Source organism: Symphalangus syndactylus, chromosome 13 (genome assembly GCF_028878055.3).
Source record: "Symphalangus syndactylus isolate Jambi chromosome 13, NHGRI_mSymSyn1-v2.1_pri, whole genome shotgun sequence".
NCBI lineage: Eukaryota > Metazoa > Chordata > Mammalia > Primates > Hylobatidae > Symphalangus > Symphalangus syndactylus.
The window spans coordinates 28,454,272-28,478,204 of record NC_072435.2 but is presented as its reverse complement, the minus strand read 5'-3'; the positions used below and the strand labels follow the sequence as shown (position 1 = coordinate 28,478,204).

At 52.6% G+C, this 23,933-nt stretch overlaps 2 protein-coding genes and 1 non-coding gene across 13 annotated transcripts in view; 1 reads left to right on the top strand and 2 right to left on the bottom strand.

Moving 5' to 3' along the window:
• Positions 1–14,839, bottom strand: part of TSKS (testis specific serine kinase substrate) — a 29,714-nt gene extending 14,875 nt beyond the window's left edge. For 2 of the 9 annotated variants that reach the window (XM_055237289.2, XM_055237294.2), the window contains exons 1-2: positions 14,514–14,833; positions 13,520–13,748 (exon numbers count right to left, since the gene is read on the bottom strand). In XM_055237289.2, coding sequence (XP_055093264.1) covers positions 13,520–13,748; positions 14,514–14,755 — 471 coding nt within the window. In that variant the 5' untranslated portion in view covers positions 14,756–14,833. Of the gene's footprint in view, positions 1–13,519; positions 13,749–14,513 lie in introns of all 9 variants that reach the window. The other 7 variants (XM_055237291.2, XM_055237286.2, XM_055237288.2 and 4 more) reach the window with 7 other exon arrangements.
• Positions 14,840–16,359: 1,520 nt separating this feature from the next.
• On the bottom strand, positions 16,360–16,466 carry LOC129461411 (U6 spliceosomal RNA). Its single transcript, XR_008650545.1, has one exon. It is a non-coding gene; the product is annotated as a U6 spliceosomal RNA (small nuclear RNA).
• Positions 16,467–18,650: 2,184 nt separating this feature from the next.
• The window catches only part of AP2A1 (adaptor related protein complex 2 subunit alpha 1), a 38,540-nt gene continuing 33,257 nt past the window's right edge, over positions 18,651–23,933 (top strand). For 2 of the 3 annotated variants that reach the window (XM_055236549.2, XM_055236547.2), the window contains exon 1: positions 18,820–19,041. In XM_055236549.2, the coding sequence (XP_055092524.1) occupies positions 18,975–19,041 (67 nt within the window). In that variant the 5' untranslated portion in view covers positions 18,820–18,974. Of the gene's footprint in view, positions 19,042–23,933 lie in introns of all 3 variants that reach the window. The other variant, XM_055236548.2, reaches the window with a different exon arrangement.

Sequence of the window (23,933 nt, the reverse complement as noted above, 5' to 3'; positions counted from 1 at the left end):
GCCTCCCAGGTTCACGCCATTCTCCTGCCTCAGCCTCCCCAGCAGCTGGGACTACAGGCACTCGCCACCACACCCGGCTAATTTTTTGTATTTTTAGTAGAGACGGAGTTTCACCATGTTAGCCAGGATGGTGAGCCATTGCACCCAGCTAAAGTATATTTTCTAACTTCTACGACCTCAGTAGAATGCAATTAGAAATCAGTATCAGAAAGAAATTTGGGGCCAGGCACGGTGGCTCATGCCTGTAATCCCAGCACTTGGGGAGGCCAAGACTGTAGGATTACAAGGTCAGGAGATTGAGACTATCCTGGCTAACACGGTGAAACCCCGTCTCTACTAAAATACAAAAAAATTAGCCAGGTGTGGTGGCACACGCCTGTAGTTCCAGCTACTCAGGAGGCTGAGGCAGGAGAATGGCGTGAAACCAGGAGGCAGAGCTTGATCGCACCACTGCACTCCAGCCTGGGCGACAGAGCAAGACTCTATCTCAAAAAAAAAAAAAAAAAAAAAAAAAAGAGAAAAAAGAACAAAAAATAGGGCCGGGCGCGGTGGCTCACGCCTGTAATCCCAGCACTTTGGGAGGCCGAGGCGGGCGGATCACAAGGTCAGGAGATCGAGACCATCCTGGCTAACACGGTGAAACCCCGTCTCTACTAAAAATACAAAAAATTAGCTGGCCGTTCTGGCGGGCACCTGTAGTCCCAGCTACTCGGGAGGCTGAGGCAGGAGAATGGCATGAACCCCAGGGGGCGGAGCCTGCAGTGAGCCGAGATCGCGCCACTGCACTCCAGCCTGGGTGAAAGAGCGAGACTACGTCTCAAAAAAAAAAAAAAAGAACAAAAACTAAATAAATGTGGGAAACACACAAATGTGTGGAAATTAAACAACACACTAAAAAAAGCAATGGTGCCTGGCATGGAGGCTCACACCTATAATCCCAGCTCTTTGGGAGGCCAACTTGGGAGGATCACTTGGGCCCAGGAGTTCAAGACCAGCCTGGGCAACATAGTGAGACCTCATCTCTACAAAAAAAATTTTTTTTAAATTAGCTGGGCATTGTGGCACACATCTGTAGTCCCCACTACTCAGGAGATTGAGGCAGGAGAATCATCTGAGCCCAAGAGGTTGAGAGGCTGCAGTGAGCTGTAACCATGCCACTGCACTCCCGCCTGAGTGACAGAGCAACATTGTCTGAAAAAATTTTAAAAACCCAATGGGTCAAAGAAAAAAATCACAAAGGAAATTATAAGATTGTTTGAGATGAAGAATAATGAAAATACAGCATACCAGAATGTAAGTGATACAGTGAAAAAATGCTTTAAGGGAAATTTATAGCTGTAAACACATTTAAAAAGAAGAAAGGGCCGGGTGCCGTGGCTCACGCCTGTAATCCCAACGCTTTGGGAGGCTGAGGTGGGTGGATCGTGAGGTCAGGAGATGGAGACCATCCTGGAGAACACAGTGAAACCCCGTCTCTACTAAAAATACAAAAAAATTAGCTGGGCGTGGTGGCCAGCTCCTGTATTCCCAACTACTCAGGAGGCTGAGGCAAGAGAATGGCATGAACCCGGGAGGCGGAGCTTGCAGTGAGCCAAGATTGCACCACTGCACTCCAGCCTGGGCAACAGAGCCAGACTCTGTCTCAAAAAAAAAAAAAGAAGAAAGATCTGAAAATCAGTATCTCAATGCCCCACCTTAAGAAAATAGAGGCCGGGCACAGTAGCTCACGCCTGTAATCCCAGCACGTTGGGAGGCCGAGGCGGGCGGATCACGAGGTAAGGAGATCGAGACCACAGTGAAACCCCGTCTCTACTAAAAATACAAAAATATTAGCGGGGTGTGGTGGCGGGTGCCTGTAGTCCCAGCTACTCGGAGAGGCTGAGGCAGGAGAATGGCGTGAACCCGGGAGGCGGAGCTTGCAGTGAGCCGAGATCGCGCCACTGCACTCCAGCCTGGGCAACAGAGCAAGACTGTCTCAAAAAAAAAAAAAAGAAAAAGAAAATGGAAAAAGAGTAAGTTAAATCCAAAACTAACAGAAAGAAGGAAATGATAAATGTTAGAGCATAAGGAAAATGAAACAGAGAATACGAAAACAATAATAAAAATAAACAAACCCAAACGTTGGTTTATTGAATAGTTAAAAAAAAATTGATAAATCTTTAGCTAGATTGACCAAGAAAAAAGAGAGAAGACTCAAATTACAAAGATCAAGAGTGACAAAGAAGACATTACTATCAACTGTACAGAAAGAAAAATGATTATAAAGGAAGACTGAACAATTGTATGCCAGCAAATCAGATAATCTAGCTACAATGGAAAAATGTCTGGAAACACACAAACTACCAAAACTGACTCAAGACCTAGAAAGTCCGAAAAGACCCATAATAAGTAAAGAGATTGAATTAGTAAAAATAATTTTAAAACTTCCAAAAAAGAAAAGCCTAGCACCAGATGGCTTCAGCAGTGAATCCTATCAATCATTAAAAAAAAAAGAATTGACAATCCATTTCAAAGTCTACCGAAAAATAGAAGGAGCAGTTTGTAACTCAGGAAATATCCGATACCAAACAAAGAGATCACAAGAAAAGAAAACTACAGACCAGGCCGGGCGCGGTGGCTCACGCTTGTAATCCCAGCACTTTGGGAGGCCTAGGCGGGCGGATCATGAGGTCAGGAGATTGAGACCACAGTGAAACCCCGCCTCTACTAAAAATACAAAAAAATTAGCTGGGTGTGGTGGCGGGTGCCTGTAGTCCCAGCTACTCGGAGAGTCTGAGACAGGGGAATGGCGTGAACCCGGGAGGCAGAGCTTGCAGTGAGCCGAGATTGCGCCACTGCACTCCAGTCTGGGCGACAGAGCGAGACTCCGTCTCAAAAAAAAAAAAAAAAAGAAAACCACAGACCAGGCCAGGTGCGGTGGCTCACTCTTGTAATCCCAGCACTTTGGGAGGCCAAGGTGGGTGGATCATGAGGTTAGGAGTTTGAGACCAGCCTGGCCAAGATGGTGAAACCCCGTCTCTACTAAAAATACAAAAATTAGCCTGGCGCAGTGGCATGCGCCTGTAGTCCTAGCTACATCAGAGGCTGAGGCAGGAGAATCGCTTGAACCTGGGAGGCGGAGGTTGCAGTGAGCTGAGGTCGTGCCACTGCACTCTAGCCTGGGTGACACAGCGAGACCCCATCTCAAAAAAAAAAAAAAAGAAAACCACAGACCAATATCCTTTATGAATATGGTCACAAAAATCCTCAATGAAATACTAGCAAACTAAATCCAGCAGCATGTAAAAATGATTATACATCATAACCAAGTGGGAATTATCCCAGGAATGCAAGGTTGGTTCAACATACTAAAATCAACCAATGACTGGGCGTGGTGGCTCATCCCAGCAATTTGAGAGGCTGAGACAGGAGGATCACCAGAGGCCAAAAATTCTAGACCAGCCAGGTCAACATAGTGAGACTCCATCTCTACCAAAAAAATTAAAAATTATCTGGGTACAGTGGCATGTGCTTGTGGTCTCAGCTCCTTGGGAGGCTGAGGTGGGAGGATCATTTGAGCCCAGGAGGTTGAGGCTGCAGTGAGCTATGATGGCACCATTGCAGTCCAACCTGGGAAACAGAGCAAGACTCTGTCTCTAAAAATAAATAAATGTTACATACCATATTAATAGAAAAAAAGGGAAAAAAAACACATGATTATGTCAGTAGAGAAAAAGCTTTTGACAAAATATAACACCCTTTCATGATAAAAAAAAAAAACACTAACAAACTAGAAATAGAAAGGATGAAAGGAACTTCCTCATCCCAATAAAGGGCAGCTACAAAAATCCCACAAAATGTGATAGTTTAAAATATGTCCATAAATTCTTTCACATTCCTTTAAAACGTGGAGCCTTATTTGCCTCACTTGAGTATGAGCTGGACTCGGTGACTCACTCCCAGGAAATAGAATAAGGCAGGCCGGTTGTGGTGGCTCATGCTTGTAATCCCAGCACTTTGGGAGGCCGAGGTAGGTGGATCACCTGAGGTCAGGAGTTCAAGACCAGCCTGGCTAACATGGTGAAACCCTGTTTCTACAAAAAATACAAAAATTAGCCACACATGGTGGTGCACACCTGTAATGCCAGCTACTCAGGAGGCTAAGGCAAGACAATTGCTTGAACCTGGGAGGCAGAGGCTGCAGTAAGCCAAGATTGTGCCACTGCACTCCAGCCTAGGTGACAGAGACTCTGTCTCAAAAAATAAAAAAATAGAATAAAGTAGAATTGATGATATGTGAGGTAAGAGACTACTTCATAAGAGGAACTGTTTCTTTTTTTTTTTTTTTTTTTTTTGAGACGGAGTCTTGCTCTGTCGCCCAGGCTGGAGTGCAGTGGCCCAATCTCGGCTCACTGCAAGCTCCGCCTCCCGGGTGCACGCCATTCTCCTGCCTCAGCCTCTCCGAGTAGCTGGGACTACAGGCGCCTGCCACCACGCCCGGCTAATTTTTTGTATTTTTAGTAGAGACGGGGTTTCACCATGGTCTCGATCTCCTGACCTCGTGATCCGCCCGCCTCGGCCTCCCAAAGTGCTGGGATTACAAGCGTGAGCCACCGCGCCTGGCCAAGAGGAACTGTTTCTTATTTGCTCTCTCTTCCTCTGGGGAATGATAGCCTCAATGTCATAAGCAGCCACCTATGAAGAGCCCCATGTAGCAAGGAATTGAGGCCTCCAGCCAAGGGCATGTGAGTGCCCCATTTTGGTAGCACAACCTCTGGCCCCAGTCCAACCTTCAGGTGGCTGCAGCCCCAGCCAAAATCTTGGTTGCAACCTTGTGAGACACCCTGAGCCAGGCCCACCCAGCTGAGTCCCTCCAAGTTTGTTGTTTGAAGTTTTGGTGTAATTGGTTTCACAGCAATAGAAAGCATTACACAAAGTGTCTTTCTAACCTGAAGACTCAGAAGGTCTTGGGTTTCCTGTGGGTAATTGTTCTGGAAACCAAGGCAACAGGACCTAGGGTCAGCAAATTTCTCCCAGTTACTAGCCGTATGACCTCATGCAGGGGACTTCACCTCTCTGTGCCTCTGCTTCCCTACCTGTGAAATGGAGATACAACTAACAACTACCTTCACAGGGTTCCCATTGTCCTTCCTCCTACCTGGAAACTGACACTCTCTCAACCAGGGTCTCCATCACCGCGTGGTTCTCTGTTTCCCTCTTTCCAGTTCTCTGTCCCCACCCAGCCCCTGTGTCTGTTCCTTCTCTCTCTGGGTCTCTATCCCCCTCCTCTATTTCTGGTCTTCTGACTCGCCCTGATTCAGCTCTGTCCCCCAAATCTCGGAGTCTCTGACTTATTTTTTCTGAGTCTCTGCCTTTCTACTCCTTAGGTCTCCGTCTTTTTTTTTTTTTTGAGATGGAGTCTCACTCTATCACCAGGCTGGAGTGCAGTGGCACGATCTTGGCTCTCTGCAACCTCCACCTCCCGAGTTCAAGCGATTCTCCTGCCTCAGCCTCCCGAGTAGCTGGGATTACAGGCATGTGCCACCAGGCCCAGCTGATTTTTGTATTTTTAGTAGAGGCGGGTTTTCGCCGTGTTGGCCAGGCTGGAGGTCTCTGTCTTTTTCTCCAGGTTTCTGTCCCCCTTTCTAGGGGTCCTCTTTCCCCCACAGTTTGGGTGTCTGGACCTGTCTTCTGTCTATCTTCTCCTCTTTGCATCTCCATCTCCCTTTGTCAGTCTCTCTTCCTCATTTCGTGTTCACTGTGCCTTTGTCTCTCTGGGTCTCTGTCATCCATCCCTCTTGGAGTCTCTGCCTTTCCCTTCTCAGTATCTGTCCCTTTCTCTAGGTCTCTATCTCCCTTCTCTGTGATGTCCACATCTCTCTAGACTGCTGCTCCCCCACTGTCCTACTGTGGGTCTCTGTCTCCCTACTTTTTTTTTTTTTTTTTTCTCACATTTTTTTTTTTATTAATTTTTGCATACAAAAACAATAAACATTTTCTAAAAATACATACAAACAAAAAGATGCGTATCAAACATTTAGGAAGGTTGCACATGGGAAGTCGGGGAATAGAAATGGGGGTGGGAGTTAAAATAAATGAGAGAGGGACTTTATATGGATCAGTGATAATAACTCAATCCTCTATTTGACAAAGAAGAGGGAGAAGGAAGAGGAAGAAAAAGAAAGTGGGATAAAGGATCAGAAAGGGAGGAAAATAGAAAAAATTAGAGTATGACTCCAGGGTAGACCTGTTTTGTTGTCATTGAGTTGGTTGGTTGGTTTGTCTGTTGTATTCTTCATGTTTCGCCAAGTTGGCCAGACTGGTCTCGAACTCCTAGCCCGAAGTGATCAACCCACCTCGCCCCCCAGAGTGCCGGGACCACAGGCGTGAGCCACCACGTCCAGCCCCCACATTGCTTCTGGCCTCCGTGGTAGACCTCCCAGACGGAGCGGCCAGGCAGAGGAGCTCCTCACTTCTACCCAGACACGGGGCGGCCGGGCAGAGGGGCTCCTCACTTCCCAGACGGGGCGGCCAGGCAGAGACGCTCCTCACTTCTTCCCAGACGATAGGTGGCCGGGCAGAGGCGCTCCTCACTTCCCAGACGATGGGTGGCCGGGCAGAGGCGCTCCTCACTTCCCAGACGATGGGCGGCCGGGCAGAGGCGCTCCTCATCTCCCAGACGATGGGTGTCCGGGCAGAGGCACTCCTCACTTCCCAGATGGGGCAGCCGGGCAGAGGCGCTCCTCACTTTCCAGATGATGGGTGGCCGGGCAGAGGCGCTCCTCACCTCCCAGACGATGGGTGGCCTGGCAGAGGCGCTCCTCACCTCCCAGACGATGGGTGGCCGGACAGAGGCGCTCCTCACCTCCCAGACGGGGCGGCCAGGCAGAGGCGCTCCTCACTTCTTCCCGGACGGGGCGGCCGGGCAGAGGCGCTCCTCACTTCTTCCCGGACGGGGCGGTCGGGCAGAGGCGCTCCTCACTTCTTCCCGGACGGGGCGGCCGGGCAGAGGCGCTCCTCACTTCCCAGATGGTGGGTGGCCGGGCAGAGGCGCTCCTCACTTCCCAGACGATGGGTGGCTGTGCAGAGGCGCTCCTCACTTCTTCCCGGATGGGGCGCCCGGGCAGAGGCGCTCCTCATTTCTTCCCGGACGGGGCGGCCGGGCAGAGGCGCTCCTCACTTCCCAGACGGGGCGGCCGGGCAGAGGCGCTCCTCACTTCCCAGACGGTGGGTGGCCGGGCAGAGGCGCTCCTCACTTCCCAGACCGTGGGTGGCCGGGCAGAGGCGCTCCTCACTTCCCAGACGGTGGGTGGCCGGGCAGAGGCGCTCCTCACTTCCCAGACGGTGGGTGGCCGGGCAGAGGCGCTCCTCACTTCCCAGACGGTGGGTGGCCGGGCAGAGGGGCTCCTCACTTCCCAGACGGTGGGTGGCCGGGCAGAGGCGCTCCTCACTTCCCAGACGGTGGGTGGCCGGGCAGAGGCGCTCCTCACTTCCCAGACGGTGGGTGGCCGGGCAGAGGCGCTCCTCACTTCCCAGACGGTGGGTGGCCGGGCAGAGGCGCTCCTCACTTCCCAGACGGTGGGTGGCCGGGCAGAGGCGCTCCTCACTTCCCAGACGGTGGGTGGCCGGGCAGAGGGGCTCCTCACTTCCCAGACGGGGCGGCCGGGCAGAGGCGCTCCTCACTTCCCAGACGGGGCGGCCGGGCAGAGGTGCTCCTCACCTCCCAGACGGGGCGGCCGGGCAGAGGCGCTCCCCACCTTCCAGATGGGGCGGCGGCTGGGCAGGGGCTGCAATCCCAGCACCCTGGCAGGCCAAGGCAGGCGGCCGGGGGTAGAGGCTGCCGCGAGGCCAGACCACGCCACCGCCCTCCAGCCCGGGCAACACCGAGCACTGGGTGAGCGAGAGTCCGTCTGTAGTCCCAGTACCTCGGGAGGCTGAGGCGGGCAGAGCAGTCGGCGTCAGGAGCTGGCGACCAGCGTGGCCAAGATGGCGAAGGCGTGCCTGCATCCAAAGGAGAAAAGGCAGGCAGCGGTGGCGCGCGCCGGCACTCCCAGGCAGTCCGCGGCGCGGGCAGCAGCAAGCCGAGTAGATTGTAGCCTGGGCCAGAGAGGGAAAGAAAGAAAAAGAAAGAAAGAAAGAAAGAAAGAAAGAAAGAAAGAAAGAAAGAAAGAAAGAAAGGAAGGAAGGAAGGAAGGAAGGAAGGAAGGAAGGAAGGAAGGAAGGAAGGAAGGAAGGAAGGAAGGAAGGAAGCTGTCTCCCTACTTTTAATCATTTCTTCTTCTTCTTTTTTTTTCTGAGATGGAGTCTCCCTCTGTCACCCAGGCTGGAGTGCAGTGGCATGATCTCAGCTCACTGCAACCTCCACCTCCGGGGTTTAAGTGATTCTCCTGCCTCGGCCTCCTGAGTAGCTGGGATTACAGGCACCCGCCACCACACCTGGTTAATTTTTTTATTTTTAGTAGAGACGGGGTTTCACCATGTTGGCCAGGCTGGTCTTGAACTCCTGGCCTCAAGTGATCCGCCCACTTCAGCCTCCCAAAGTGCTGGGATTACAGGCGTGAGCCACAGCGCCCGGCCCTGGATCATCTCTTCTGTCTCTGAGTCTCTATCTCTCTCACACTGGACCCATCTGTTCCTCCCCCTACATCCTCTGTCCCCCACCCTCTGAGTCTCTTTCCTTCTCTCTCTGGGTTTCCACCCCTCTCTCTCTGGATCTCTCTCCTAATCTCTCTGGGTCTCTATCTCCCTCTCTTTGGGTCTCCGTCCCCCTCTCTCTGGATCTCCATCCCCCTCTCTCTGGGTCTCTCTCCCTCTCTCTCTCTCTGGGTCTCTGTCCCCCTCTCTCTGGGTCTCTGTTCCCCTCTCTCTCTCTGGGTCTCTGTTCCCTTCCCCTCTCTCTCTGGGTGTTTGTCCTCCTCTCTCTCTGGGTCTCTGTCTCCCTCTCTCTCTGGGTCTCTGTTCCCCTCTCTCTCTGGGTCTCTGTTCCCTTCCCCTCTCTCTCTGGGTCTCTGTCTCCCTCTCTCTCTGGGTCTCTGTCCTCCTCTCTCTCTGGGTCTCTGTTCCCCTCTCTCTCTGGGTCTCTGTTCCCCTCTCTCTCTGGGTCTCTGTCCTCCTCTCTCTCTGGGTCTCTGTCTCCCTCTCTCTCTGGGTCTCTGTCCTCTCTCTGGGTCTCTGTCCCCTCTCTCTGGGTCTCTGTGTCCTTCTCTCTGCCTGTCCCCGCCTTCTCTCTGGATGCAGCTCAGGTGCTGGGTGCTAGTTCCAGCTCCTGCTGCCCCCTCTCACCTCTCCAGCAGGCACCCCAAGGTCATTACTTTTTCCATTTCACAGAGAAGGAACCTGAAGCCCGTTAGAGGCCAACACTCCCCTGCAGCCCCATGGCGAGCTGGCGGCTGTGTCAGACCTGGATCCTGGCTGCCTGGGGCACTTTCTCAGGCTTCACGATCCACTGGGGGATGTGACTCAGAAATAGCTCTGGTGGGAGGCAAATGGCTGCAAGTGCTGCCTGAGGGACACTCCCCAGGAGAGGGCGGAGAGCTCTTCTGTCTGAGGGAGGAGACGTGTCCCAGGCATCCCTCCCAGCCCGGACTCTCTGCCCTGTTCTCTGCAGCTCCTCCTCCTTCCCTGGACCCTCGCCCAGCCTCCCCTCTGGCCTCCCTGCTTCAGTCTCTCCCCTCCAAACATCCCCCACTCAGCCCAGGGGAGTCTTGGGGGAGAGAAAGCCCTTTTGCATTAGTGACAAAAGCAGCAGCCTTCTTGTCTTGGTCCTGCTTCTTACGACCCCTCCAACCTTGACCTTGTGGAGGTTACTACACCGGAATTTTGCTCTTGTTGCCCAGGCCGGAGTGCAATGGCACGATCTCGGTTCACTGCAACCTCTGCCTCCGAGGTTCAAATGATTCTTCTGCCTCAGCCTCCCACATAGCTGGGATTACAGGCATGTGCCACCACATCCGGCTAATTGTATATTTTTAGTAGAGATGGGGTTTCTCCATGTTGATCAGGCTGGTCTGGAATTACTAACCTCAGGTGATCTGCCCGCCTCAGCCTCCCAAAGTGCTGGGATTACAGGCATGAGCCACCAAGCCCGGCCTCAAAAATTTTTTTTTTTAATTAGCTGGGTGAAGCCGGGCGTGGTGGCTCATGCCTGTAATCCCAGCAGTTTGGGAGGCTAAGGCAGGCAGATGACAAGGTCAAGAGACTGAGACCATCCTGGCCAACATGGTGAAACCCCGTCTCTACTAAAAATACAAAAATTAGCTGGGTGTGGTGGCACGCACCTGTAGTCCCAGCTACTTGGGAGGCTGAGGCAGGAGAATGGCTTGAACCTGGGAGATGGAGGTTGCAGTGAGCTGAGATCACACCACTGCACTCCAGCCTGGCAACAGAGCGAGACTCCGTCTCAAAAAAAAAAAAAAAAAAAATTAGCTGGGTGTGTGGCATGCGCCTGTAGTTACAGCTACTTGGGAGGCTGAGGTGGGAGGATCACCTGGGCCTGGGGAGGCCAAGGCTGCAGTGAGCCAAGATTGTGCCTGGACTGTCATGCTGTCACTCCAGCCTGGGCAACAGAACAAGACCCAGTCTCAAAAAAAAAAGAGAAAAAAATTTGTTTAGCTGGGCACAGTGGTGTGCACCTGCAGTCCCAGCTACATGGGAGGTCAAGGTGGAAAGATCGCTTAAGCCCAAGGGTTTGAGGTTGCAGTGAGCTATTATCATGCCACTGCACTCCAGCCTGGGCAACAGAGTGAGACCCTGTCTCAAAAAATAAAAAGAAAAAGAAAGAAAAAGACAGGCCAGGTGCAGTGGCTCACGCTCGTCATCCTAGCACTTTGGGAGGCTGAGGCGGGCGGTCATCTGAGGTCAGGAGTTCGAGACCAGCCTGGCCAACATGGTGAAACCCCGTCTCTACTAAAAATACAAAAATTAGTCAGGTATGGTGGCTCTCTTGTAATCCCAGCTACTTGGGAGGCTGAGGTGGGAGAATCACTTGAACCTGAGAGGTGGAGTTTGCAGTGAGCCAAGATCATGCCACTGTACTCCAGCCTGGCTACAGAGTGAGACTCCATCTCAAAAAATAAAGAAAGAAAAAGAGATATTTGTTAGAAAGAATAAATGTGGCTGGGCATGGTGTGGCACTCCTGTAATCCCAGCACGTTGAGAGGCTGAGGCCCAAAAATTGCTTGAGTTTAAGACCAGACTGCACAACATTGTGAGACTCTGTCTCTACAAAAATTATTATTTTTTTTTTTTTTTTTTGAGACGGAGTCTCGCTCTGTCACCCAGGCTGGAGTGCAGTGGCCCGATCTCGGCTCACTGCAAGCTCCACCTCCCGGGTTCACGCCATTCTCCTGCCTCAGCCTCTCCGAGTAGCTGGGACTACAGGCGCCCGCCACCACGCCCGGCCAATTTTTTTTGTATTTTTTTAGTAGAGACGGGGTTTCACTGTGGTCTCGATCTCCTGACCTCGTGATCCGCCCGCCTCGGCCTCCCAAAGTGCTGGGATTACAAGCGTGAGCCACCGCGCCCGGCTACAAAAATTATTATTATTATTATTTTTGACAGAGTCTCGCTATGTCGCCCAGGCTGGAGTGCAGTGGCGTGATCTCGGCTCACTGCAACCTCCGCCTCCCAGGTTCAAGCAAGTCTCCTGCCTCAGCCTCCGCAGTAGCTGGGACTATAGGTGCCGGCCACCACAGGCACACACCACCACGCCCAGCTAATTTTTGTATTTTTAGCAGAGACGGGGGTTTCACCATATTGGCCAGACTGGTCTCGAACTCCTGACCTCATGATCCACCCGCCTCGGCCTCCCAAAGTGCTGAGATTATAGGTCACTGTGCCTGGCCTACAAAAATTTTTTTTTTTTTTTTTTTTTTGAGACAGAGTCTCGCTCTGTCACCCAGGCTGGAGTGCAGTGGCGCGATCTCGGCTCACTGCAAGCTCCGCCTCCCGGGTTCACGCCATTCTCCTGCCTCAGCCTCCCAAGTAGCTGGGACTACAGGCGCCCGCCAATACGCCCGGCTAATTTTTTGTATTTTTAGTAGAGACGGGGTTTCACCGTGTTAGCCAGGATGGTCTCGATCTCCTGACCTCGTGATCCGCCCGCCTCGGCCTCCCAAAGTGCTGGGATTACAGGCTTGAGCCACCGTGCCCGGCCAAAAATTTTTTTTTAAATCAGCCAGGTGTGTGCCTGTGGTCCCAGCTACTCAGAAGGCTGAGATGGGAGGATCCTTTGAGCCCAGGAGTTCGAGGCTGCAGTGAGTTGTGATTGCGCCACTGCATTCCAGCCTGGGAGACAGAGCAAGACCCTACTTTAAAAATAAATAAACAAAAGCTGGGCGTGGTGGCCAATGCCTGTAATCTCAGCACTTTGGGAGGGCAAGGTGGGCAGATCATCTGAGGTCCGGAGTTTGAGACCAGCCTGACCAACATGGAGAAACCCTGCCTCTACTAAAAATACAAAATTAGCCGGGTGTGGTAGCACATGCCTGTAATCCCAGCTACTCGGGAGGCTGAGGCATGAGAATGGCTTGAACTCAGCCGGGAAGTGGAGGTTGCTGTGAGCCAAGATCACGCCATTGCACTCCAGCCTGGGCAAGAAGAGCGAAACTCCATCTCAAAAAATAAATAAATACATAAATAAAATTTAAAAATAAAGGAACGAATGTATGCATCTCCATTTTACAGATGAGGAAACCAGGGCTCCCTGAACATAGAAAGTGCTAGTGAATCTTATCAGCATCATTGAGATCATGGCTATTGTTAGTGTGGTTCTCAGTATCTGGTAGAGCCTGTTTCAGGCCTGGCGCAGGGGAAGCCAGGTGGGGGGTGAGGATCAGAGGTGCAGTGAGTTAAAGGACCCACTTGTAACCCTCTATACTTTTGCCAGAAATTCCCTAAATCCCCCTAAATCTTGCTCATCTCTCAGTTTTTGCCCCAGATTCTTAGCTGACTCCCCTCAGAGAACTCCTACTCACTCACTAAGGTCCAGCTGCAAGACATCCTCCTCCAGGAAGCTCTCCCTGCTACCCCCGAGCCTGGCTTGAGGGGCCCTTCTCTGGGATCTTCTCCGTTAGGGAATTTCTCACCCTAGTCTATGTCTTTTGCCCCCACGAGACTGGGAGCTCCCCAAGCACAGGGATCTGTCCTGTGTCCTGAGCCCAGCCTCACTGGGGACATTTGGGAGTGACTGTATGAACTGAAGACCACCCAGGCCAGGCACGGTGGCTCTCGCCTGTAATCCCAGCACTGTGGGAGGCCGAGGCGGGAGGATCACTTGAGCCCAGGAGTTTGAGACCATCTTGGGCAACACAGTGAGACTGTCTCTAAAGGAAGAAAAAAAAAAAAAAAAAAAGACCAACTCCCAGATTCATGGCTGGCTGTCAGAGAAGGAGGAGGCAGTTCACAGTTAGTTCCTCTGGGTCTCAAAGAATGACCAGAACGTTCTAACTCCAAGTCAAAAACACCTCACCCCCGTCCTAAGTATTTGCTACCACCTCGTGGAGGACCTCGGTCTTCCCCAGCGGGTGTGGGGGGCCCTCACCAGGATTTCCCTGATGTCTGCATCATCCGGATCCCAGGGTAGGATGGGGGAGGCAGGGGGCCCAGCCAGCGTGAGTTGGCCGCTGAGGTCTTCCACTGTGGAGTCTGTCCCCGTGGAGTCGGTGGGCTCCATGGAGGCCAGGTTGAGCAGTGACACATTGGTGCAGGCTGAGGACCGTCTGAGGTTCAGGCACCAGTGCATGGGCTGGTGGGACATCTGGGGCTCCACCCTGCAGAGGAGAAACAGGCAGAAAGGTGGAGAAGCAGCCCCAAGGTGTCTGGCCCCTCCTGCCTTCCTTTCTGCATACCTCACCCCCTGTGACTCCACCCTCACTGTATACAAGTTTCTCCCTTCTCTGTCCCGCTGCCTACTTTATTCTCCTTCCCCGCGCTGCTGCCTACTTTCTTTTTTTTTTCTTTCTTTTTTCTTTTCTTTTCTTTTTTTTTTTTTTTTTTTGAGACAGATTCTCACTCTGTTGCCCAGGCTGGAGTGCAGTGGCGAGATCTCAGCTCACTGCAACCTCTGACTCCGGGTCCCAGTTCAAGCAATTCTCCTGCCTCAGCCTCCTATGTAGCTGGGGTTATAGGCATGTGCCATCACACCCAGCTAATTTTAGTATTTTTAGTAGAGATGGGGTTTTACCATGTTGGCCAGGCTGGTCTTGAACTCCTGACCTCATGATACACCTGCCTCGGCCTCCCAAACTGCTGGGATTACAGGCGTGAGCCACTGTGCCCGGCCACCACTGCCTACTTTCTTCTCCTTCCCTGCTGCCTACTTTCTCCTCCCTTCTCTGCCCCCGCCACCTACTTTCTTCTTCATTCACTAGCCTCCCTTCTCCTTCTTCCCTCCCCACTGGCTTTTTCCTCCCTCCATCCATCCCCAGTACCTTCTTCCTCTCTACCTCCCTGCGACTTGATGTCTTCTTCACTGCTGCCCTCTTTCCTGCCCCCCACCCGCTGGCTTTTCCCCCTCCCCTTCCTCCAGCACCCACAGTCGGACTCCTGCTCCGTTGGAGGCAGTGCTGGGCATTAGAACCATCCCTGACAGGGTGCAACAAACCCACTCGTGGAACGACACGGCCTTCTTTTTCTTCGGGATCCCCTTGGCCAGGCTGGTCACCCCCCGGGGAGCCTCTGGGACTAGCTGGGAGCAGCTCTCCACCCCCGTGGGGGTGTCCCCGGCCTCATGGATCTCTTTGGACTGCCAGATCGTCTTCACCACCACGCTTGCCATGGCGTGGGGGTCTGGCTCCCAGGGAGGGGCTCCTTCCTCTGAGACTTCGCACCTACTGTGACCACAGACCCTCAGGTTCCACTGTTCCCTCAGCCTGCCTCACAAAGGACCCAACCACTGGGGCCCAGTGAGTGGGGGGCACAGGGTAGGGAGAGGTGCTGGCCCAGGTCATTCCCCTAGGGTTCTCAGTGGACTCCTCCTGTTCAGGATTCTAGTTACATGCCCAATGTGCACCCCCCCCCCCCCCCCGTCTTCAGAGCTCCAGTGAATGGACTCATGCTAGCCTGTAACTTACAATGGGTCGGCCCATAGATTCTTGGGAAAGGTCCAACTTCCCTCTCCCTGAGACACAGCCCTGTGCACTTGTACTTGATTCTTCATGTAGCTTCCTGGATTTGACAATTGGCTGGGGTTTGAGAGACTGTGGTCCAAGAGGGCTGAGATCCAGACCCTGACCTGGAGGGTCTCATATTCTATGGGGCGTTGGGGTGGGGGGAAAGGCAACGTACAGGCAGATCAACAAGAGAAAGGTAGGTGCAGTGGGCCTCGGGGTTAGGGTGGAAGGTGAGGGAGGAGAGGAAGGTGGAGAGCTGGGGCAGGACAGAGGGTGGCATCCCCCTACCCCGTTTATTTATTATTTTTTTTGTTTTTGTTTTTGTTTTTGTTTTTTTTGAGACGGAGTCTTGCTCTCTCACCCAGGCTGGAGTGCAGTGGGGCGATCTTGGCTCCCTGCAAGCTCCGCCTCCCGGGTTCACACCATTCTCCTGCCTCAGCCTCTCCGAGTAGCTGGGACTACAGGCACCTGCCACCACGCCCGGCTAATTTCTTTGTACTTTTAGTAGAGACGGGGTTTCACCGTGGTCTTGATCTCCTGACCTCATGATCCACCCGCCTTGGCCTCCCAAAGTGCTGGGATTACAAGCGTGAGCCACCGCGCCCAGCCTTATTATTTTCTTTAATACTTTTTTTTTTTTTTTTTTTGAGACAGAGTCTGTCTCTATCACCCAGGCAGGAGTTCAGTGGCGCGATCTCGGTCTCATTGCAACCTCCACCTCCCGGGGTTCAACCGATTCTCCTGCCTCAGCCTCCCCAGTAGCTAGGACTACAGGAGCTGGCCACAATGTCTGGCTAATTTTTGTATTTTTAGTAGAGACGGGGTTTCACCATGTTGGCCAGGTTGGTCTCAAACTCCTGACCTCAAATGGTCCACCCGCCTCAGCCTCCCAAAGTTTGGGATTACAGGCGTGAGCCACCACGCTCCGCCATAATTTTTTTTTTTTTTTTTTTTTTTTTTTTGAGATGGAGTCTCGCTCCAACACCCAGGCTGGACTGCAGTGGCATGATCTTGGCTCATTGCAACCTCTACCTCCCAGGTTCAAGCGATTCTCCTGCCTCAGCCTCCTGAGTAGCTGGGACTACACGTGCCCGCCCCCACACCCATCTAATTTTTTTTTTTTTTTTGTATTTTTAGTAGAGACGGGGTTTCACTATGTTGGCCAGGCTAGTCTCCAACTCCTGACCTCGTGATCTGCCCACTTCAGCCTCCCAAAGTGTTGGGATTACAGGTGTGAGCCACTGCGCCCCGCCCGCCCAGAATATTTAAAAAATATATGGAACATGCCACAAATTTGAGTGTCATCTTTGCGCAGGGCCCATGCTAATCTTCTCTGTATCGTTCCAATGTTAATACATGTGCTGTCGAAGCGAGCACTGCCCTGCTATTTAGGGACAGACTTTTCCTGTTCTTGGGACCCTCGATGTCTCTCTTCACACTTCTCAAAAAGACTAGTTCAAACATCACTGCTAAAAGACATTTTAAATACCGTTATCCTCAGGGAGAAAGTACTTCTTCCTGGTCATGAATGGACTCCAGTTCTTGGAACGCTTAATCTTTCTATAAAAAAGAACTCCTGGCTGGGCGTGGTGGCTCACACCTGTAATCCCAGCACTTTGGGAGGCCAAGGCGGGCGGATCACCTGAGGTTAGGAGTTCAAGACCAGCCTGGCCAACATAGTGAAACCCTGTCTCTACAAAAATACAAAAATTAGGCGAGCTACTTAGGAGGCTGAGGCAGGAAAATCGCTTTAACTCGGTAGGCAGAGGTTACAGTGAGCTGAGATTGAGCCACTGAACTCCAACCTGGGCGACAGAGCGAGACTGTCTCAAAAAAAAAAAAAAAAAAAAAAAAAGGCCAGGCTCAGTGGCTCATGCCTGCAATCCCAGCACCTTGGGAGGCCGAGGTGGGCGGATCACGAGGTCAGGAGATCGAGATCATCCTGGCTAACACGGTGAAACCCCCTCTCTACTAAAAACACAAAAAATTAGCCAGGCATGGTGGCGTGCGCCTGTAGTCCCAGCTACTCGGGAGGCTGAGGCAGGAGAATGGCGTGAACCCGGGAGGCGGAGGTTGCAGTGAGCTGAGATCGCGCCACTGCACTCCAGCCTGGGCGACAGAGCGAGATTCCACCTCAAAAAAAAAAAAAAAAAAAAAAAAAAAAAAAGAACTTCAAGTCCTGGGATTAATAATTTTTCTAGTGTTTAATGGGGCTGCTTTATGTTCTTCAGGGGCAAAGAGCACCCCCCCATATTAGAAATGGACTCTCCCTGTGACTAAAACAGCTGAGCAATTTCTGTCCTTCTGGAATACAAAATGGACTTTCTCAAGCCCCATTCCTGGAAACCCAAATGGACGCATCCATTGAGCCTAGAAGGTGGGCTCTTCTCAACCTCCTTTCCATCTCCCAGGATTCCGAATGGCCATTCCAAAGGTCCAGGACACACCCCCAAGGTTCATTCCAGGAATGCCTGGCTTCTGAGATTCGAAAAGGCTGATGGGGTGGAGTTTTGTTCCTAGAGGTGACAGAAATGGACTCTTCCAGTTCCCTTTGTCCCAGATTTCTCAATCGCCCGGGGCGTTGGGAGTTCTGGCCGTTTTGCCTTCTCCAGAGCCAGTTTACCAAAGAGTCCCTGGGGAGCTGGGGGTTGGGGATGGAGGCTGGGGCTGGGCCAAAGCAGATTCACCCATTCCTTCCTTTAACAAATGTTGTTGAAACTCTTCAAGGCCAGGTCCCATTCTTGCCCAGAAGGAGTTCCCAGTCTGCAGGAGAGAATCAATTTTGGTTTGATATCTGCTACAATGGGAGCTGCCCGAGAGATACTGCGGTTGGACCAAAAAAAAAAAAAAAAAAGCAACATATATTGAAAAGCAAGCCAAGATACGGTTTACATTTATTTCTGCTTTTTCACTTCCAAGCTGTTTGGCCCTGGGCAAGTCATTCACCCTCTCGACCTAAGGTTTAACTTCTGCTTAATGGGACGAGCCTTGAATTACTGTTTTTCACTCTGAGATTCTAGGTCTCCTGACAACTCAAGTCCCGACACGTTGGCTGCAGAGAAGGGGGGAGGGGAGGAAGGCTTCCTAGAAGAGGATTTTAGCAGTCGGGGGTGACAGTGGAGGGAGAAAGGGAACACGGAGACGCTTGCGCAGTAAACACGGCACGCTCTCTTGCCCCGCCCAACCCCTTCTCTGCAGCAGGGAATTGCAGGCGTCGCTCCACCTATCGCAGCCGAGTGGAGTGACACCCTCTTCTCTTTCCTTCTCTACTGATCTTCGCCTTCCGCCCGCCGCACAGCCGCCCAATGGAGGGCTGAAGTAGGACAGATCTCGCCAATCCGCGACGCCTGCGGGGGAGACCTACCCGCTCATTGGTCCCAGTCAACCTAAGTCCCGCCTCCTAGGCCCGTTCCCCGCCTTCCTTCACGTCCCTCCCTCCCTCCTTGGAGAGCCGCTAGATCCAATCAGTGTTTGACCTGGCCGCGCGGAGAGGGCGGGCCCATGATACGCAATCGAACCCCGCCCGTCTCTCGGGCAACGCCTCCTCCCCCCTCCCACTCCCAAACGGAAATAGCGGAACACTGGGCCAATGGCAGCGTCGTGCCTTTACTTAGCGGCCAATGAGAGGGGAAGTGGGGAGAAACCCGCCTGTGAGCTGCAGGAGCTCAAACCAATGGGCGGCTCAGAGCTCCGGACGGCGGGCGGAGGGGAGGGGCAGGGGGCGGTGCCACGGCCTGCCAGCCCGCCCGCCCGCCAGCCAGCCCTCCCCGCGGCCGGCTCGGCTCCTTGGCGCTGCCTGGGGTCCTTTCCGCCCGGTCCCCGCTTGCCAGCCCCCGCTGCTCTGTGCCCTGTCCGGCCAGGCCTGGAGCCGACACCACCGCCATCATGCCGGCCGTGTCCAAGGGCGATGGGATGCGGGGGCTCGCGGTGTTCATCTCCGACATCCGGAACTGTGAGCGCGCGGCCGGGGGACACTGGAGACGCGGGGGAGGGGGGAGCGTGAAATTGAGGGGTTTGGGGGTCACAGAGGGACCCGGGGGATTAAAAGCCTCTGCGGCCGTATAGGGACAGCATAGATGGGCCCCAGGAGGAACTTTAGAGTGGGGGGCACGCAGGGGCTTGGGGTGTCATAGAGTGCCTCTTGAGGTGACGACACGGAGTAGCTAGAGGGGTCCGGGAGGGCTTGAAAGGGGAGGAAGCCAGTGAGGTCCCGGGGATAGGAGCATAGAGGTGTCCCCTGGGAAAGACTGAAAAGCTGGGGGATCTTACAAACGATGGGGTTAGAGGGATTCCTAATGTAGAGAAGAAGGGAAAGAAGTGCATGGGGAGGGTGCCCTGTGGAGCGATGGAATGGGAGGAGGCCAGAGGGGACCTGGAGGAAGTGGAATGCCGGAAGCCTAATGGAGCAGGGCTTGAGGGCCTGGGATAGGGGGTGTCATACAGGGGAAAGGGGTTAGATAGGTCACCGAGGCTCCTGGCCAGTGGTATAGAGGAGGCCTGAGAGTGGTTGAAAGTCCACGAGTTTGGGGCAGGGAGATGATGGGAGGGGGAGACTATAAGGACACTCTGGTGAGGGACAGAGGGGCTTCAGGGTGGAAGATTGCTTAGAAGACATGGAAGGCAGTGTGGAGGGGGCTAGAGGGGCAGCTGAGGGGAAAGGAGGGACCCAAGGAACACGGAGGAAAAGAGCTGCCGGTGTAAGGTCTTGGGAGAACCTGTGACAGGGAACGGGGGCCTGGAAAGGAGAGGACGTTACAGTGGGGGATTGGGGAAAGGGCAGAAGAAGGAGCGCCCAGACCTCAAGGAAGGCATCGGGTTCTGAAGTGCTTGAGGGATAGATATCTGGAAAGCCGGGAATAGGGGAAGTCTAATCCCAGAGAGAGATCAGGGGTCAGGCAGCAGGACAGGCAGGGATCTGAGCCCTTTTCTATTTGACCACAGTAATATGGAGACGGTGGTCCCTGCCAGGAAGAGTTGTCGTGGCGATGGGAATCCTGGCGGCAAGTCAGCTCTCAACTCCTAGGAATGGCTGTTGGTGATTGGAACTGCCAGGAGTCTTCAGAGGCTGTATCCTCATGGGCTCTGGGGTCAGCCAGACTTGGGTTTGCGTTTGAGCACCGCCACTCCCTGGCTGTGTGACCTTGAATGAGGGACTTCACCTCTCGGTTTCCTCATCTGTCAAGAGAGACTGCTGATCGTATCTTCCTGAGGGGCTTGTGACAATGCCCCTCAGGCCTTTCACTCAGTCCAGGCCCCAGATGGAACTTGGCTATTGTTTTTACTCCCGTTGGCTCTGAACAGCAGCTCTGTAAAGTACCCAGTGATTATTGTTGTTTTAGAATTTAACTGTTAGGGAAGGATCTGGCATGTAATAGGTGCTCAGGGAACAGGAGGGTGGAAATGGTTGAGTATCAGTTGGAGGAGAAATGATCACTTGTTATGACAAGGGGCGGGGCGATGGGGGTTGTGGAGTAGCTGGGAGCCACTGTTAGCAGATGTGGGCTGCCTCTGTTACCCACCAGCGATGTGACCCTCCACGAGTCGCTTAACCTCTTTCAGGACGTTTTCTTGTCTGAAAACTTCATTCATAACAGTGTCTTGCCTCTGAAGGCTCATTTATTCATTCATTCACTTGGCAAATACTTTTTGATTGCTCTAGTGTTGTCCAGGCCTTGTTCTAGGTACTGGAGTGACAGTAGTGAACAGAAACTCCTGTTCTTGCTGGGCATGGTGGCTCATGCCTGTAATCCCAGCACTTTGGGAGGCCGAGTTAGGCGGATCACCTGAGGTCAGGAGTTCAAGACCAACCTGGCCAACGTGGTGAAACTCCGTCTCTACTAAAAATACAAAAATTAGCCAGGTGTGGTGGTGGGCGCCTGTAATCCCAGCTACTCAGGAGGCTGAGGCAGGAGAATCGCATGAACCCGGGAGGCGGAGGTTGCAGTGAGCCGAGATCACACCATTGCACTCCAGGCTGGGCAACAAGAGTGAAACTCTATCTCCAAAAATAAAAAAAATAAAATAAAAAGAAACTCCTGTTCTTGGGAGCTCCCGACAGAACATATGCACAGGGAACACCCTGAGATACAACCTCAGGACCTGACTGGTGCTGTGAAGAAAAATAAGGAGGAAATGGTCAGGAGAGGGACCAGGATGGAGGGGGTACTCAGTAGGCCTCGTGGAGGAAGTCATATCTGAGTGGAGCAAGCCCCGTGGATTTTGGAGGAAAGGGGTCCTGGCACAGGGAGGTGCATTAAAAGGTCCTGAGGTTGCGGCATGCTTGACATGTGTTCGAGTGAGAGGGAGAAGGTCAGTGTGGCTGGAGCTGAGGGAGTGAAGGGGAGAGAGGGCGGGTGCGGAGGGGAGTGGGAACAGGATCCGGAAAGGCTTTTTGGCCTATGGGGAGCACTTTGGCCTTTGTCTGTGTGAGAATATTTTGAGCAGAGGAGGGACGTGACCGTAATTCCTCTGGCTGCTATGAGAACAGATTCTAGAGGTAGTCGTGGAAGCAGGGGACCACATTAGGAGAGTGTTGCAGGCCTCTGGGTGAGAGATGGTGCTGGCTTAATGGGGTGAGAAGGAACTGGTGAGAAGTGGGTTGGTGATACATTTTTTTTTTTTTTCTGAGACAGTCTCTGTTGCCCAGGTTGGAGTGCAGTGGCATGATCATACCTCACTGCAACCTCTGCCTCCCAGGTTCAAGCAATTCTCGTGCCTCAGCCTCCCCGGTAGCTGGGATTACAGGCACCCGCCACCACGCTTGGCTAATTTTTGTATTTTTAGTAGACACAGGGATTCACCATGTTGGCCAGGCTGGTCTCGAACTCCTGACCTCAAGTGATCTGCCCACCTTGGCCTCCCAAAGTGCTGGGATTATAGGCGTGAGCGACTGCACCCGGCCTGGGATACAATTTAAAGGAAAAATTGTCAGTATTTGCAAAGGGATTTGATGATGAGGGTTGGGGAAGGAAAGAGATCGTCCCGTCATTGCAGGACCCCAGAGAGGAGCCAGAGGACAGAGGGGAGATGCAGGCTTGGGGCACTGGTAGTAATTTAGCCGCAGGAATTAGGGCTGGAGAATCAGGGGCCTTTTCTTAGCAAGCGTATGTTGAATGGCTGGTATGTCTCAAGAATTGTGCTGAATGCTGGGGACGCTGGTGAACAGGACAGACTTGTCCACCCCCGCCATGAAGCTCCCAGCCCCGTGGGGGAGAAGGTGCAACATACAAATTGCAATTGTCCTTCACACTAATACCTGGACACGGATGTTCACGGCAATATTATTCATAATAGCCAGAAAACGGAAATGGGCCAAATGCCCATCAACTGAGAAATAAACAAAGTGTGGTCTATGTAATGGAATATTACCGGGCCTTAAAAAATAATGACGTCCTGCTACATGCTGCCGCAGGGATGGACCTTGAAAACATGACACCAAGTGAAAGAAGCCAGACACAGGAGGCCACGTGTTGTGATTCCATGTAGATAGAGTATCTCAAATAGGCAAATCCATGGAGACAGAAAGGAGATTGGTGGTTGCCTAGAGTAGGGGCTGGTGGGATGGGGAGTGACTGCTCATGAATGCAGAGGTTCTTTTTTTATTTTTTGAGACGGAGTCTCGCTCTGTCACTCAGGCTGGAGTGCAATGGAGTGATCTTGGCTTACTGCAACCTTGGCCTCCCAGGTTCAGGCGATTCTCCTGCCTCAGCCTCCTGAGTAGCTGGGATTACAGACGTGCGCCACCACGCCTGGCTAATTTTTGTATTTTTAGTAGAGACGGGGTTTTCCCATGTTGGTCAGGATGGTCTCGAACTCCTGGCCTCACGTGATCCACTACCCCAGCCTTCCAAAGTGCTAGGATTACAGGTGTGAGCCACCGTGCCCGGCAGCATTCAGAGCTTCTTTTGGGTTCATGAAAAAGCCTACAACTGGACACTGCACATGCTTGTAGTCCCAGCTACTTGGGAGACTGAGGTTGGAGGATCATTTGAACCCAGGAGTTTGAATCCAGCCCGGGCCACATAGTGAAACCTCATCTCTTAAAAAAAAAAAAGTTCTGGAATTCGATAGTAGTAATGGTTGCACAACATCCTGAATGTACTACAGAACACTGAATTGTTCACTGTAAAGGGGTCAATTTTATGGTATGTGAATTGTATCTCTCTCTTTTTTTTTTTTGTGACAGAGTCACAAAAATGGCGTGATCTTGGCTCACTGCAACCTCCACTTCCCAGGTTCAAGCGATTCTCCTGCCTCAGCCTCCCGAGTAGCTGGGATTATAGGTGCCTGCTACTATGCCCCACTAATTTTTGTATTTTTAGTAGAGACAGAGTTTCACCATGTTGGCCAGGCTGGTCTCGAACTCCTGATCTCAAGTGATCTGCCTGCTTCAGCCTCCCAGAATGCTGGCATTACAGGTGTAAGCCACCGTGCCCGGCTGTATCTTGATTTTTTTTTAGATGGGGAAATAATTTGCAGCTGTCCTAAGCCCAGTGAGGAAGAGGGCCATGGTGTTGAGAGAATGGGGGTTCTGTGTGGTCAGCGAGCTCCAGCCTGGCTTTGCTTCACAAGAGACCCTTGGAGCTGTGTGGGCAGAAGTGGGGGAGTTACCTAGGCTGAGGGCAGTGGAGAAGAGCTGTGAAGGCAGACGCGGGGCAAGTACAAAGGTCCTGACTTCTGGGCGCCATGGCAGGCATCTCTAGTCCCAGCTACTCAGGAGGTGGAGGCAGAAGGATTGCTTGAGGCCAGGAATTTGAGACCAGCCTCGGCAACATAGCAAGACCCTGTCTCTTTTTTTTTTTTTTTTTTTTGATAGAGTCTGGCTCTGTCATCCAGGCTGGAGTA